At 44.1% G+C, this 17796-nt stretch overlaps 1 protein-coding gene across 1 annotated transcript; it reads left to right on the forward strand.

The window, feature by feature from the left end:
* The first annotated feature begins 10800 nt into the window (after positions 1–10800).
* On the forward strand, positions 10801–17237 carry LOC117738814 (glyceraldehyde-3-phosphate dehydrogenase-like). Its single transcript, XM_034544934.1, is given in 13 exon segments — positions 10801–10838; positions 13806–13905; positions 14022–14090; positions 14092–14132; positions 14211–14301; positions 14422–14537; positions 14609–14690; positions 15230–15308; positions 15311–15380; positions 16155–16233; positions 16359–16442; positions 16585–16682; positions 17136–17237. Coding segments are annotated over 13 exon segments (1002 nt in total). The 5' UTR covers positions 10801–10815; the 3' UTR covers positions 17206–17237.
* The last annotated feature ends 559 nt before the right edge of the window (positions 17238–17796 follow it).

Here is a 17796-nt window from a genome sequence, read left to right on the forward strand (position 1 = left end):
GAGACACTGAATGAGACATTTTAAGTGTTACAATTAACTTCCATGAAGGGAAAACACTTTGAAATGATTAAAGTTGGAAGAAGAAAAAACGGACGACGACGTGTTAGTGACCTGTCAATCACCTTGTAGCCCCGCCCTAAAGCATACCCTGCTTTATGGTCTGTTTGACTCTAAATGACCATAATTTACTAAATGAACATCACGCTGTATTGAAGAAGACTTGAAACTAGAGATTGAGACCAAAAACTAATGTTTACAATGTTTACTGAGGGAATAAATCAAGAGAAGTAGAGTCATTTATATAGACTTCTATACAACCAGAGGAGTCACCCCCTGGTGGTCAGGAGAGAGAATGCAGCTTTAACACATGAAGCATAGACTTCTATACAACCGGAGGAGTCGCCCCCTGGTGGTCAGGAGAGAGAATGCAGCTTTAACACATGAAGCATAGACTTCTATACAACCGGAGGAGTCGCCCCCTGGTGGTCAGGAGAGAGAATGCAGCTTTAACACATGAAGCATAGACTTCTATACAACCGGAGGAGTCGGCCCCTGGTGGTCAGGAGAGAGAATGCAGCTTTAACACATGAAGCATAGACTTCTATACAACCGGAGGAGTCGCCCCCTGGTGGTCAGGAGAGAGAATGCAGCTTTAACACATGAAGCATAGACTTCTATACAACCGGAGGAGTCGCCCCCTGGTGGTCAGGAGAGAGAATGCAGCTTTAACACATGAAGCATAGACTTCTATACAACCGGAGGAGTCGGCCCCTGGTGGTCAGGAGAGAGAATGCAGCTTTAACACATGAAGCATAGACTTCTATACAACCGGAGGAGTCGGCCCCTGGTGGTCAGGAGAGAGAATGCAGCTTTAACACATGAAGCATAGACTTCTATACAACCGGAGGAGTCGGCCCCTGGTGGTCAGGAGAGAGAATGCATGTCCCTTTGATGGTCTTCTCTTTTCAGACCCGGAGTTGGCCGCCTGATTTTGGTTCAAATAGATGGAACGTCATGTGGTGAGTCTGCAAACACACTAAATAAATTCACCGACGGGTATCACCATGACAACACAATGGCACGGTGATGCATCAGAGATGCGTCAGAGATGCGACCTCTCCGAGAACATTCACAGCTGTTACCTCCGATGACAACAACAAAAATGTAGATTTTTAATTTAGTCATTTAATGTTGTGTTTGGGGAAGAAATGGGGAGCTTATATGACTGAAGTAGTGTGTCTGTATGGAGGACAGAATAAAAGGGAAGAAGGAAGTAGTGGATTGAGAAGGTAAAAACCCAAGCAAGCGTGGATGCAAATACAACTTGCCCGAGAGAGTGACGGGATGGAGGGATGAAGAGGATGGAGGGATGAAGAGGAAGGGAGGAAGAGGGTAAAGTCACGTTGAGAGACGAGGACAACAAGTTCGCACTGAGAACATTTATGGGAAATATGAGCTTCTGTAGGAATGAAATAAAAAATAATTGAGATGGAGAGAGAGAAAGGGAAGACGGCGGGGAGGAGGAGGTTTATTAGTATTCTGGCTGAGAGAGACGAGAGGAAAGGAAAGGCAGGAAGGAGGAGAGGAGGAGAGGTGGGTGAGGTAAGGTGAGAGAGGGAGAGAGAGAGATGAGAAAGAAGCTGGAAAAATAGAGAGAGCTGACAAGAAGGAGAAATGTTACGTATCTTCATTTGAAGACAAAGACGTCGCTCACTATTTATAGCTGTGTGTGTGTGTGTGTGTGTGTGTGTGTGTGTGTGTGTGTGTGTGTGTGTGAATGCATGAATCCCTATTGTCCAGCTGGTTGGTTGTGTGTTGAAGACAGGTTTTTACTTGGAACAGCAAAATCCACGTGAAGAGTGAGAAGTGGACCTCTGTGTTGGTGTCTTCTCTTGCTCCTGCAGGCCGGATGTCCTCACAAGGATAGAAATCCACGTGAGAAGTGGACCTCTGTGTTGGTGTCTTCTCTTGCTCCTGCAGGCCGGATGTCCTCACAAGGATAGAAATCCACGTGAGAAGTGGACCTCTGTGTTGGTGTCTTCTCTTGCTCCTGCAGGCCGGATGTCCTCACAAGGATAGAAATCCACGTGAGAAGTGGACCTCTGTGTTGGTGTCTTCTCTTGCTCCTGCAGGCCGGATGTCCTCACAAGGATAGAAATCCACGTGAGAAGTGGACCTCTGTGTTGGTGTCTTCTCTTGCTCCTGCAGGCCGGATGTCCTCACAAGGATAGAAATCCACGTGAGAAGTGGACCTCTGTGTTGGTGTCTTCTCTTGCTCCTGCAGGCCGGATGTCCTCACAAGGATAGAAAGTGTGAGGAAACGCTACCAGTCATTCACCTTCATAGGACTGAGGTACGGCAGCCGTGTTTACATGTTTGAGTATATTTTGATGGAGAAGGTAACGCGGTATAAAGACGTGTGATAAGGGTGATAAAGGGTGCTAAAAGGTGGTGGATGGATTAAACTGAGGACTTTAACCCAGGAGGCCGATGTCCGTGTCCTGTGTGAAACTCTAATTAAAGGGTTGACTGGTGAAACGTTACGTAAGAAGGTCCCTCAGTGTTGATATTTAAATCAGGAGTTGGTGGAGACCAAAAGAAGAGCTAAAAGAGAGAGAACTCCAAATGAATAATGATGTTGGTCACGGCGTCACATGCTAATAGAATAAAGAGGCAGGGTGCTGCCATCTAGTGGTGAAAACAAATATAACACAAAGGGTCAGGTTTCATAAAAGGGGAGAAATGAGCCTCGGGTTTACTTTTATGTTACAATACGTTACGACTTGCTCCGTTTTGTAGCTACAGTACGATTATAATTATAATTATAATACGCTTACCTTAAAAACAACTCTGAGTGCATTAAACTTCAAATACGTTAAAAAAAAAAAGGAGAAAAGGAAAACATATAATAAGGCGATGAATGTTTGAGAAAATAACTACGCCTAAAAAACATAAATATATATACCGTAATAACAAAATTGTGTTTTTACCACATGAAATGAATTCCCTATTATTCATTTAAATGTTGTTTTCCTCTCTTTCTTCTGGATCATTTTTTTGCTGTGAATAATCGCAGACGGACATCAAAAGGTATCAAACCCCCGGCTCTCATCTGCAGGCTTTGAAGTTAGCTTTAGGATTAGCTTCAGCTGGAGGGAGTGTTCAGGGAAAGGTGGTGTTCAGCGTCCTCAGGAGTAACTGTGTGTGTGTGTGTCTGTGTCTGTGTGTCTGTGTGTGTGTCTGTGTGTCTGTGTGTGTGTGTGTGTCTGTGTCTCTGTGTGTGTGTGTGTGTGTCTGTGTCTGTGTGTCTGTGTCTCTGTGTGTCTGTGTCTGTGTCTGTGTCTGTGTCTGTGTGTGTCTGTGTCTGTGTGTGTGTCTCTGTGTCTGTGTCTGTGTGTCTGTGTGTGTTTGTGTGTCTGTGTGTCTGTGTGTCTGTGTCTGTGTCTGTGTGTGTGTCTGTGTGTGTGTGTCTGTGTGTCTGTGTCTCTGTGTCTCTGTGTCTGTCTGTGTGTGTGTGTCTGTGTGTGTGTCTGTGTGTCTGTGTCTGTGTGTCTGTGTCTGTGTGTCTGTGTCTGTGTCTGTGTGTGCGTGTGTCTGTGTGTATCTGTCTGTGTCTGTGTCTGTGCGTGTGTCTGTGTCTGTGTGTGTGTGTCTGTGCGTGTGTCTGTGTCTGTGTGTGTGTCTGTGTGTGTGTCTGTCTGTGTGTGTGTCTGTGTCTCTGTGTGCGTGCGTGGCTGCCGGGTCAGGACGAGGTGAAGGCAGCTGGGTAATCTGGTCCTCGGCAGCCTGGAGAAGAGTAACTCCTCTTCCTCACTCAGGGTTTCCTCTTACGCAACATTACGTCATTCAGTACGAACTCCGTGTTACAGTTGTGTCAACATAATAATAACAACAACATAATAACGACAACATAATAATAACGACAACATAATAATAACGACATCATAATAATAACAACATAATAACGACAACGTATGACGTCAAAGTTTGCAGTGACGTGTACTTTGAGGGTGTGTCAGTACTCCGTGACATCACCGTGACATCACCGTGACATCACCGTGACATCACCATGACGACGCACACGATGAATCTGTACGAGATATCTACGTTTGTGTTTATTAGAGACGTACACGGGGCTTCTTTCTCAAATACCATTAGTATTGTTAAATCCTTTGTTAGGTTTAATAAAAGATCGTAAAATACTTCAGGTTTTAGAAATTATTGTGAAATACTTTGTTAGGTTTAATAAAAGATTGTATAATACTTCAGGTTTTTAAAAGAAATCGTAAAATACTTGGTTAGATTAAGGAAAAGATTGTAAAATACTTTAGGTTTAAGACGTGATCATTAAATACTTGGTTCGGTTTAAGAAAAGATCAAAACCAGACATATGCTCATGAATCTCTTGGAAAATAGTCATTTAACATGAACATTTAACATTTTAATTGACCAATCGACTAAATAAATCTTTATGACTTCACAAAAACTTGTGAAGTCAAAATAATTAATTTGCTAATTGACAATTTCTCCACAAAAGTCTTAACTTGACTTGACATGAATGTTGACGTCCACACACACACACCCACACACACACACCCACACACACACACCCATACACACACACACCCACACACACACACACACACAGTAAATGCCATGCCTATTGATCTCACACTGGACAACCAGAATCGATGCTCTTTGTTTTCCGCTCGCCGGCCCGGCGGCTCGACTCCCCGCTGCCGTGAAAAGGACCCGAAGCCGCATTTAGGTCTCACGGCCGGCTTCTGGAAGCCAAACAAACGGCTCCCGAGGGGTTGCGTTCACTGCCTCTGGGCAGAGTGGGACAACTCAGAAATGTCATCTGCGGGACGTGAGGTCGGTTTCTGATTTGCCACAAAAAAAAAAGAAGTATTTAGTGGATGTTTTCTTTCCACTAGTCTGAAAGAAGGCGTGACACTGAAGCAACATAGCTCAAAATACCCAAAATAATGTCATTTATTTTTAATATAGCCAGAGTTTTCTTAAACTCTGAAAAATAACTTTTGGGATTATTTTTCTCCCACTTAACTGATGGTCCGTTTCAAGCAAACATCAAAGTCCCTTTTTTTTTTTTTTTTTACTTGGTTCTCGTTGAGCAGCTGTTCATCTGCTTCATTTTTAATTGGCTACTCAAATTATCTAAATTTGAATCTCTTCAGCTAAATTGCTATTTGCACACACAGTTAAATACCGGAGCGCTCATTCATAAGCAGGTGTGTGTCTGTTGTGCGTTCTCGTTACTGGAGGTTAATGCACACCTTGATTTTCAGGGGTCTGAGTGTGAGAAACATTTCTGGGAGATTTATTATATTGAAAATCCAGACAGACAAAAGTACTTCACTTTCCTTTTTGACGTCATCCTCGGCTTAGTTATATTTTAATTGGTTTATAACCTCGTTAACGTAAACTTAAAAAAGTGTCTTCGGGAAGACAAATTTGAACAAAAGGGGAACGAAATTATGAGAAAATTAGAAGAAAATGTTCCTGTTTTTTCAACATTTTATAAAAATAAGATAAAACAATAATAACGTATTTATTTTATTAATTAATTTTTTTTAAATATTCTTCTTGTGTTGTTGTTTTTTTTTTTAAACTTTCACTCCGATTCCAACACACAAACAAGCCGGTGAATGAAACCTCGGCAGCATCTCATTCACCTCTCCTCACCTGGTTTCCTGCCAGTTCTCCCAGCATGCTCTCTGTCGGCGCCCCCCCCCCCCCCCCTTCCTGTGACAGAGGACGAGACAAGGACGACGCCCTCTGCGCCTGCCAGCGGAGCAGACGAGGCCGGTCGGATGCAGACGGATCGGTCTCATCCTGCGAGGAGGAGGCGGGGTTTAAACGGCGCCCTGTGAGGTCGACGCGGGTCTTCGTTTAATGACGTCATCACAAACCTTCATTCATTCTTTTGTTCCAGACTCAACAGCAGGAGTGAAATCATAACGTCAGCCGACCTGCAATCTCCTACTAACAATGACTACGAACAGGTTAAACGACCACAAAGAAACATAAAACGACCACAAAGAGACTAACAATGACTACGAACAGGTTAAACAACCACAAAGAGAAACAAAACGACCACAAAGAGACTAACAATGACTACGAACAGGTTAAACAACCACAAAGAGAAACAAAACGACCACAAAGAGACTAACAATGACTACGAACAGGTCAAACGACCACAAAGAAACATAAAACGACCACAAAGAGACTAACAATGACTACGAACAGGTCAAACGACCACAAAGAAACATAAAACGACCACAAAGAGACTAACAATGACTACGAACAGGTCAAACGACCACAAAGAAACATAAAACGACCACAAAGAGACTAACAATGACTACGAACAGGTCAAACGACCACAAAGAAACATAAAAACGACCACAAAGAGACTAACAATGACTACGAACAGGTCAAACGACCACAAAGAAACATAAAAACAACCACAAAGAGACTAACAATGACTACGAACAGGTCAAACGACCACAAAGAGACATAAAACGACCACATAGAGACTAACAATGACTACGAACAGGTTAAACGACCACAAAGAGAAACAAAACGACCACAAAGAGACTAACAATGACTACGAACAGGTTAAACGACCACAAAGAGACTAACAATGACTACGAACAGAGACTAACAATGACTACGAACAGGTTAAACGACCACAAAGAGACATGAAACGACCACAAAGAGACTAACAATGACTACGAACAGGTCAAACGACCACAAAGAGACATAAAACGACCACATAGAGACTAACAATGACTAAAAACAGGTTAAACGACCACAAAGAGAAACAAAACGACCACAAAGAGACTAACAATGACTACGAACAGGTTAAACAACCACAAAGAGACATGAAACGACCACAAAGAGACTAACAATGACTACGAACAGAGACTAACAATGACTACGAACAGGTTAAACGACCACAAAGAGACATGAAACGACCACAAAGAGACTAACAATGACTACGAAAAGGTTAAACAAACACAAAGAGACATGAAACGACCACAAAGAGACTAACAATGACTACGAACAGGTTAAACGACCACAAAGAGAAACAAAACGACCACAAAGAGACTAATAATGACTATGAACAGGTTAAACGACCACAAAGAGACACAAAACGACCACAAAGAGACTAACAATGACTACGAACAGGTTAAACGACCACAAAGAGACTAACAATGACTAAGAACAGGTTAAACGACCACAAAGAGACTAATAATGACTACAAACAGGTTAAACGACCACAAAGAGACTAATAATGACTACGAACAGGTTAAACGACCACAAAGAGACACAAAACGACCACAAAGAGACTAACAATGACTATGAACAGGTTAAACAACCACAAAGAGACTAATAAATGACTCAAAATGACGACAAAGAGACATAACATGACTACAGAGAGAAGCAAAGCAGCTGTAAAGAGACACAAAGAGACTTACAACGACTACGAAAAGGGTTAAAACAACCACAAAGAGACACAACAAGACTGCAGATAGACCAAAACACTGACCGAGAGACACAAAGGGACAAACAACAACCGTGAAAAGAGGTAAACATCCACAAAGAGACACAAAACAACCACAAAGAGACGCAAAACCATCTCAAAGAAGCATAACATGGCAACAAAGAGACACAACAAGACTAAAAAGAGATCAACACAACGACAAAGAGACACAAAACAACAACATGAAGAGGCTCATCAACAACAAAGCCGAGATGCTCAGACTGTGCCGGTGGTTCGTCTCCTGATGTTTTCACTAGAGGGCGCCACATAGCAGGGAGAGAGAGAGAGAGAGAGAAGTGGTGAAGTAAACCTCTTCAACTAGACCGAAGGCATCTTTAATCTGTTCATCTCCTTTTTGTCTTCTTCCGACCTTTCCTTCAACTCTTCTTCTCTCTTCATCCTCCAGGTAGGGAGGACACCTGCTGCTTCTCTATCTTCACTATAAAGTCGAGTGAAACAACCATTTATTTTCCTTTTCGAGTTTTAAGTTAGCATGAAAGGTCATTCCTGTGTCAGGTGGAAGCCCTCGAGGTGACACGTGCCAATCAGAATCAGAAGGTCATGTGACTTCTGAACTTAAAAAAATACGTAAATGGCCGATGTGTTCGAGTGTGACGCTCAACGCCAGAATAAAAAAAGTGTCACATAATAACCCTTTAAAAAGTGAGAAAAAACAAGTTTGATCTAAATTGTGGACTTAAGCACAGGTATTAATTTGGTATTAGCAGGTATTAGGATTTCTTTTCCCAGGATATTTCTTTAAGTTCCTTTAAACAAAGAGATAATTGTGAAACAGGTGAAATAAAAATGGCAGCTTCTTGTTGTTGTAATCCTCATTTCAGGGCAGAAGTGCTCCGCTAAATGAAAGTAAAGGTATTCATGTTTTCCTCCAGGTGAGTGTTAATGTTACGTAACTCGCTGACGCACAATATCTGCTGCACCTTGAGGAATTAAAACTCACCTGGAAGAAAACACAAATGCTTTTAGAGGTATTTACCTTTTTTACTTATTTATTTTTAACAGTTTTCACGGATAAAATCAGAGCCTTTTTTTTTTTTTCAACTGTTCATAAATTCATGAACACGGGAGAGAAAAACTATCTAGAATATGAATCACCATATTATTGTTGTTTTTTTCGCCCTATCAGGGCTTCCGTAGTTTTAGCTCAACTGCAGAGAGAAGGTCCTATTTTTTCCAGAGACGTTCCCCGACCTTTGACCTTTGACCTCCCGAACGATGGAGCGCCCCGCCAAAGGACACACCCTTTGACATATTGAGTCCCGGCGTAGGGAGCTCGGGCTCGGTGCACGAGAAGGTCGGGCGCCTTATTTATAGGCTGACCTTTACTTCAACCTGCACCGGCTGACTTAAAGAACTGTATTTTCGTCGGCCAAACGAGCATCGCGAGCGCTCGGGTTCGGATCCCACGCATGACTTCGTGTTACGTAACTCTGGGTCCACGTTCTTCTCGAAACTGTTTAGATTTAATCCCTCATTCGACTTTGATAGGAGCAGATTTCAGAGAGACGGTTCTCAATCAACAGACGCTTAACGACATTTTGTCTTTGTTTGGTTTTGTTTAAATAAAAATAAATATCCAGATTGTTTATGAATTAGTTTTTGTAGATGGATGTTGTGAAGCGTCTTAAAGCTGCATTCTCTCTCCTGACCACCAGGGGGCGGCTCCTCTGGTTGTATAGAAGTCTATGCTTCATGTGTTAAAGCTGCATTCTCTCTCCTGACCACCAGGGGGCGGCTCCTCTGGTTGTATAGAAGTCTATGCTTCGTGTATTAAAGCTGCATTCTCTCTCCTGACCACCAGGGGGCGACTCCTCTGGTTGTATAGAAGTCTACGCTTCATGTGTTAAAGCTGCATTCTCTCTCCTGACCACCAGGGGGCGACTCCTCTGGTTGTATAGAAGTCTATGCTTCATGGGTTAAAGCTGCATTCTCTGTCCTGACCACCAGGGGGCGACTCCTCTGGTTGTATAGAAGTCTATGCTTCATGTGTTAAAGCTGCATTCTCCTCTCCTGACCACCAGGGGGCGACTCCTCTGGTTGTATAGAAGTCTATATAAATGACTCTACTTGTCCGTGTTTTCGTCTTTCAACTTCAATTCTTTCACAACGTGTCTTCACGTAACATGTCGGTCGCATAAAAATGTCTTTTCAAGGGTTCAGTTGTCCACTTCTGGTTGCAAAAAAAACAAGATGGCGACGGCCAAAATCCAAGATGGCGACGGCTAATTCTGGGGATTTAACGAACTTCAAAAATGAATTGTCTGGGAAATTATGTTGTAATACGGTTTTCAACCAAATTCGTGCAGAATGTATTCTTGGCAATATATTGGATTTTTCATTTAAATAGAAAATGCTAGCATGTTAGCATGACTCCTAAACTCCTCCCCTCCCCCTGAACTGAAAGAGTGAACCTGCCGGGTCCTCTTCCTCTCCACCTCCTTCCTCTTCGCATGCAGTGGTTCACGTAGCAGCGAGCGTCATGTGACCGGGGGGGGGGGGGATGCTAAGATATGCTAAAAGAAAATATGTGTGTGAGATTATTTATGATTTTAATTTAGTCGGAGTTTGTGGGAGGAACGTGTTGAATATCACTTTTCTTTTTAAAGCAACCACATTGTTTATCCCCTGGAACTACTTTTCTTTTATGAATGTTTTTGCATTTCATAGGAGAAATAAGTAAATAAAAAGTCCATTATGAGTCGCACACACAAGTCGAATGTTTTACTTGAGTTTATTTCTTTTGTATCGCCTTTCTTCTGGTGTAAAAAGACTCTGCTGTAAACCTTGTGACTCCAGGGATTGACAGGCAGCTCCACGCGACCTTGACATTCTGGGGGGCGGAGGGGGGGGGGTGGTAATATATGGCTCTGAGTCCTCGAGCTCGACCCCCGCTCTCACTTCTCCCCCGCCGAGGACAGACAGACTGAACGTGCCTTCACAAACGGTACTTTATGAACCAACTCGTTTTCAGACTATTAACTCTAGTTTAGTTTTTTATGCAACAAACTGTAGAAAAAAAAATCTGCTTTTGCAACTTGTACGCAGCTTTAAAAAGTGAATTTCTGTTCAAAATTCAGTATTTCTAAAGTGTTTATGCCATTTTTAATTAAAGTTTGGGACGATTGTAAATTTCTTTCTTTCTTTTTGCATCTTCTAACGATGATTAAATGTGCATTGAACGTGTCTCGCGTCTCTTTTCCAGTGAGGACTAGAACATATCAGACAAAATGGTGAAGATTGGAATCAACGGGTGAGTTTGCTTCTTTTAATAATGATCTAATTCAGATTTAAGTTCATTTTCCACCTTCAGGACCAAAGCGTTCATAATTACTGCAGGAATCAGTCTGTGATGCACTGGGAAACTTTAAAGGGGTTTTATTTGTCGTTGTTCAGAACTGCTTTATTTAATGTTCTTACTGTTTTTATTGTATAGCTTTTAGGATGTTTTAAATATGTTATGTAAAGTGTCTTTGAGTACCTTGAAAAGCGCTGTATAAATTAAATGCATTATTATTATTATTATTATTAGACGGGATTTTATTGCCAATTTGCTCCAAAATAAATACAAAATGTGACTTTGAGGATTTAATACTGTACGCATCATGTAATGATGATTTTGTTTTTAATTGATTCACGTGCTGATTATTTTTTAAGAATAATTTAGCTTTAGGACATTTCTGAAAACTCTTTTCCTTCGTTCGTGACATTATAAATAAAATCGTGGCGAAACGTAAAAATCTCCGGAAGAAAAAATAGAGCCCCGCCCCCCTCTTGGTGGACTGCAGCCTCCATTTCCTAAATCACTTCCATCGTGAGCGTTAAAAAGTCCAATTAATACAAAACATTAGTTAGTTGCATCTCTACATAACAGTGCAGCCTTCAAGCCTTAAAAGTTACATCAAATGCATTAAATTAACTAAATTGCATGAATGTAAAGCGTCACTGAACTACAATGCGCCCAATGAATACATTTTTTATCACAAATGAACGTAAAATAATATAATTTAAAAAATGCAAAAACTTTGATTATCCGACAATATTCCTGAAAAACTCTTGTTTATTATCGAGGCTCTTTTCTATCTCAAAAATGCGGTTTGGGGGGCGGGGCCTGACTCCGGACAGGACCCGCCTATTCTCTGGTTATTTTTAGTCCGCTGGTCTCACGGTTCCTCAACACCCCCCCCCCCCCCCCCCCCCCCCCCCCCCAATCTCCTCTCCCTCCGTATCACTCCTCTCCTCAGCTGTCGCATTCCTTTTATTCTCCTCTTTGTCTATTTTTAACCCTCTAACCTTTAACTTATCCGACACTGAGCCTCGGGAACAGAAGACGGGCTCCATTCGGGCCTTCTGGCTGTTTGGTGGAACCGAGCGAGACTCTAACGTGCGCTGACACGCAGAACCCTCTGTGAGAGGTTCTATAGAGGACTCATCTCTGGTGTAATGGTTCCACACAGAACCCTCTGTGAGAGGTTCTATAGAGGACTCATCTCTGGTGTAATGGTTCCACACAGAACCCTCTATGAGAGGTTCTATAGAGGACTCATCTCAGGTGTAATGGTTCCACACAGAACCCTCTATGAGAGGTTCTATAAAGGGCTCATCTCTGGTGTAATGGTTCCACACAGAACCCTCTGTGAGAGGTTCTATAGAGGACTCATCTCAGGTGTAATGGTTCCACACAGAACCCTCTATGAGAGGTTCTATAGAGGACTCATCTCTGGTGTAATGGTTCCACACAGAACCCTCTATGAGAGGTTCTATAAAGGGCTCATCTCTGGTGTAATGGTTCCACACAGAACCCTCTGTGAGAGGTTCTATAGAGGACTCATCTCAGGTGTAATGGTTCCACACAGAACCCTCTATGAGAGGTTCTATAGAGGACTCATCTCAGGTGTAATGGTTCCACCAAGAACCCTCTATGAGAGGTTCTATAGAGGACTCATCTCAGGTATAATGGTTCCACCAAGAACCCTCTATGAGAGGTTCTATAGAGACTCCTCTCTGGTGTAATGGTTCCACACAGAACCCTCTATGAGAGGTTCTACATAACCCTCTATGAGAGGTTCTATAGAGGACTCATCTCAGGTGTAATGGTTCCACACAGAACCCTCTATGAGAGGTTCTATAGAGGACTCATCTCAGGTATTATGGTTCCACCAAGAACCCTCTATGAGAGGTTCTATAGAGACTCCTCTCTGGTGTAATGGTTCCACACAGAACCCTCTATGAGAGGTTCTACAGAACCCTCTATGAGAAGTTCTATAGAGGACTCATCTCAGGTGTAATGGTTCCACACAGAACCCTCTATGAGAGGTTCTATAGAGGACTCATCTCTGGTGTTATCGTTCCACCCGGAACCCTCTATGAAAGGTTCTATTGAGAACTCATCTCAGGTGTAATGGTTTTATCCAGAACCCTCTGTGAGAGGTTCTATAGAGGACTCATCTCAGGTGTAATGGTTTTATCCAGAACCCTCTGTGAGAGGTTCTATAGAGGACTCATCTCAGGTGTAATGGTTCCACCAAGAACCCTCTATGAGAGGTTCTTTAGCGGACTCATCTCAGGTGTAATGGTGTAATGGTTCCACCCAGAACCCTCTGAGAGGTTCTATCCAGAACCTTTCCACTTTCTAAGCTTGCTACAAGAACCGAACCAGGGCGTTCTACCGATAACCCCTTTTCATATCCCAAAGCTTTCTTCTAGAGCTCACCCAGGTTTCTATAACACAATGGATCCACAGAACCCACCCATAAGGTTCTACTGAAAACCATTTCAAGGAGTGTTGTATCGTCTTATAAAGCGAACACATGTCAGAATGAATCCTCAAGGACATTTTAACGTCCTGGTTGACCCCTGACCTTCTCCTTCAGATAGAGGGGGGCTCTTATTTGGGCATGCAGTGATTGTCAAACTGTCCCGAGACTACAACAGCAGCACTTTTAAATGACCCCCGTGACCCCTGTGACCCCCGTGACCCCCGTGACCCCCGTGACGGCCGCCATATTTAGTCTCTCAGCTGCCGGCCATTGCTATCTTCAGTGAAGGGTTACCGTCCCCCTGCCGTCCCCCCCTCCGCCGCGCCTCCCTTCTTAGTTTGGCTCACAGTGCCGCCTGCTGGTCGGAGAGGGGAGGTGAAGCCGTCGCTTCTATGAAACGATACAAAGAGACGTCTTTTGTCCACGTCTCAAGCGCCTCTTCTCCTCCCCCTGCGCTTCAGATTCGGACGTATCGGCCGTCTGGTGACCCGAGCCGCCGGCGCAGGGGGCAAAGTGGAGGTGGTGGCCATCAACGACCCCTTCATCGACCTGGAATACATGGTGAGAGGACTTCCTGTTTGTCACCTCGTTTCTTCTGAGAGAAGAAGAAGAAAAAAAAGATTTCCAAAATTCATCCAGAGCTTCTGCTTCCCATCTTCCCCCCGTCGTCTTTGCAGGTCTACATGTTCAAGTACGACTCCACCCACGGCGTGTGGAAGCACGGAGAGGTGAAGGCCGAGGACGGCAAAGCTGGTCATCGGCGGCATGCACATCACGGTCTTCCACGAGTACGCCCACTAATATATAATTATTACAGTCACATCTTTTTTTACATCAGTTTAAAACCTCTCTGATGCCCCCGACAGGAAGGACCCCGCCAACATCAAGTGGAGCGACGCCGGCGCCGACTACGTCGTGGAGTCCACCGGTGTGTTCACCACCATCGAGAAAGCCTCCGTGAGTTCCTAGTAAACAGTTTCAGCTTTAAAGATTTAAAGCCGTCTTCATTTTAAAAATCGAGCTGAGTTTTCCCCCCGAAACCACCTCATTGGCCCCTCTCGCGTGTCCGTCAACCAGGCTCACCTGAAGGGCGGAGCCAAGAGGGTGGTGATCTCCGCCCCCAGCGCCGACGCCCCCATGTTCGTCATGGGCGTCAACCACGAGAAGTACGACAACTCCATGAAGGTCGTGAGGTGAGTCGGGCGTCGGGAGAACATCTGGAATGCCTTTCTGTGCTGGTTGTGACTGGTCTCCGTCTCCGTAGCAACGCCTCCTGCACCACCAACTGCCTGGCGCCCATCGCCAAGGTCATCAACGACAACTTCGGCATCGTGGAGGGCCTCATGGTGAAGAGCTCCTTTACTTTGTAGTCAAATGGTCACAGATTTGTTTACTATGAGATAGATTATATTTATTTATTATATATTTATCATTTTTATCTTCACAAAAAGCCCTAAAACCCAAGAAAAAAAAAACTTATTTTCTGCATTTATTAAAAGCAAATGTTTTATTTATTTGAAACTTTATTTTATTTAATTATATTTATTCATACGTAGTGTTGAAGAAGAACCAAACGGATCAGACCAGCTTTCTGCAAATAAAATACCGCATTTATTTCTTATTATATTGTATTATTTAACACAAAAACTAAGAAACAAACCACATGCACAGGGCAAATAAAATACAATAAAATGTATTTTATTTCAAAGAAAACTACAATAAAACTAGATAGAGACACACAATAAAAAGAGTAGAAAGGAAACACACACAATATTTAACCCTCAAGGATCTCCTTTCGACCCACAAAGGATGTATCTAATGTACCCCCCCCCCCCCCCCCCCCCCCCCCCCCCCCCCCCCCCCCCCCCCCCCCCCCCCCCCCCAGAGCACCGTCCACGCCATCACCGCCACCCAGAAGACCGTGGACGGACCCTCCGGCAAGCTGTGGAGGGACGGACGCGGCGCCTCCAGAACATCATCCCCGCCTCCACCGGCGCCGCCAAGGCCGTGGGCAAGGTCGTCCCCGAGCTCAACGGGTACGTGGTGTGAACGTTAGGCCCCCGCCTCCCCTCCCCCCAAAAAAGTACAGCGAAGCATCCATTCATGAATACAACGAAGAAGCTGAATGACTTATTTAAAAGAAACAAGCTCTGGAACACAAGGTTTAAAGGGACGCTTCTGACTCTCTTCTTCTTCTTCTTCTCCTTCTCCTTCTCCTTCTCCTTCCTCTTCCTCTCCTCTTCCTCTTCCTCTTCCTCTTCCTCTCCTTCTCCTTCTCCTTCCCCTTCCTCTTCCTCTGCCTCTTCCTCTTCCTCTCCTTCTCCTTCTCCTTCCTCTCCTCTTCCTCTCCTCTTCCTCTTCCTCTCCTTCTCCTTCTCCTTCCTCTTCCTCTTCCTCTCCTTCTCCTTCCTCTCCTCTTCCTCTTCCTCTCCTTCTCCTTCCTCTGCCTCTTCCTCTTCCTCCTTCCTCTCCTCTTCCTCTTCCACTTCCTCTCCTTCCTCTTCCTCTTCCTCTCCTTCCTCTTCCTCTCCTTCTCCTTTCTCTCCTCTTCCTCTTCCTCTCCTCCTTCCCCTTCCCCTTCCCCTTCCCCTTCCCCTTCCTCTCCTTCTCCTTCCTCTCCTCTTCCTCTTCCTCTTCCTCTCCTTCTCCTTCTCCTTTCTCTCCTCTTCCTCTTCCTCTCCTCCTTCCCCTTCCCCTTCCTCTTCCTCTCCCTCTCCTTCTCCTTCTCCTTCCTCTGCCTCTTCCTCTCCTTCTCCTTCTCCTTCTCCTTCCTCTTCCTCTTCCTCTTCCTCTTCCTCTTCCTCCTCCAGCAAACTGACCGGCATGGCTTTCCGCGTGCCGACCCCCAACGTGTCCGTGGTTGACCTGACGGTCCGCCTGGAGAAGCCCGTGAGTATCTCTTCACCTTAATGACACGTAACCCTGAAGCTTCATCGGTTTGACCCCTGACCTTTCAGTTTCATCGCCCCGTGACACGTAAATCCTCGTTTGACTTCAAACATGTCGTCCTTCAGGCCAAGTACGACGACATCAAGAAGGTGATCAAGGCCGCCGCCGACGGACCCATGAAGGGAATCCTGGGCTACACGGAGGACCAGGTGTGTAATATTACACCTGTGTGAAGGCACCAGAGAGGGCGTAGGGCCGCGTGTGAGCCACTAGAGGGCAGCACACGCGCCTGCAGGTGTTCCAACTGCAGCCGGTTTCCTGACCCGTTCCTCTCTCTCTCTTTCCGCTCAGGTCGTGTCCACAGACTTCAACGGCGACACTCGCTCCTCCATCTTCGACGCCGGCGCCGGCATCGCCCTCAACGAGCACTTCGTGAAGCTGGTTTCATGGTGAGCGGGTCAGAGAGCACGAAGGGCCCAAAGGAAGTCCTCATTGGACTTCTGTGTCCTTTAGGAAACAAAGATAACTATGTTCATGATACACAACACAACAAATGAGGGTTCGCGTCCATTGCTGTGACACTAGGTCACTTTTTTAAACATTAATTTGACAAATATGTAATAAAATATTCTTCATATGATGAGCAACGGAGGATGGAAGTGAATTTCCAATTATCCAATTAAGTTAATTATAATAAACTCAACATTTATTAAAGACGCGTCACTGCTTCTTCGTTAAAGTTCATTTCCTGAAACACTTAAAAGCATTTATTTCCATTCCTTAAAACACGCACATTCCTGCACTGAAAAAAACATTTTAAAGCCTTTTTTAAAATAAATATATATACATATTTCTCTTGCGTCCCCCCCCCGTTCATAAATATCTCGTATATTCTCCCGCAGGTACGACAACGAGTTCGCCTACAGCCACCGCGTGTGCGACCTCGTCCTGCACATGTGCTCCAAGGAGTGAAGCGCCGCTTCCTTCCCTCGACCCCCGCTCGCCCTTCACCTGGAACTGGACGCCGCCCGCCGTCCATCAGCCTCCACGGCGAACCGCTACGTCCAACCGATCACAAATAGTGATTAGAATACCTTTTTCTTTTTTATATATATATCACTGAACCTTATTGAACTGAACTGTCTGGTTGCGCTACACATGATAATAAAGTCCTCTAGTTTGTGGAAAGGCGATGATGTCGTTTGTACTGGAAATAATCTATTTAATAGGTTTTTTATATTAAACTTTTTCTTTCTTTTGTCTGTATTTTAGTCAAATATTCAAACACATTCACCCCGGAGCTGTTAAATTAGGTTTTGTGCAGAATATAAAGTTAATTTGTAATAATTACATTATTGTTCTCTCTTGATAACGTTGCATCCATCATTCGTCTCTCTCCACTTAATTCACTTCACTCTTTCTCCCCATCAGACATGCGGAAACATGATGGACTGATATTCAAAGTTAGAATAGAATACGAATAGATGAATAAAATAGAAAGCAGATTTAAAGGAAGAAATATAAGGGAAGCTGTCATTATATTTACCTATGAACAGTCTATAT

The sequence above is a fragment of the Cyclopterus lumpus genome, chromosome 11, assembly GCF_009769545.1.
Source record: "Cyclopterus lumpus isolate fCycLum1 chromosome 11, fCycLum1.pri, whole genome shotgun sequence".
Lineage (NCBI taxonomy): Eukaryota > Metazoa > Chordata > Actinopteri > Perciformes > Cyclopteridae > Cyclopterus > Cyclopterus lumpus.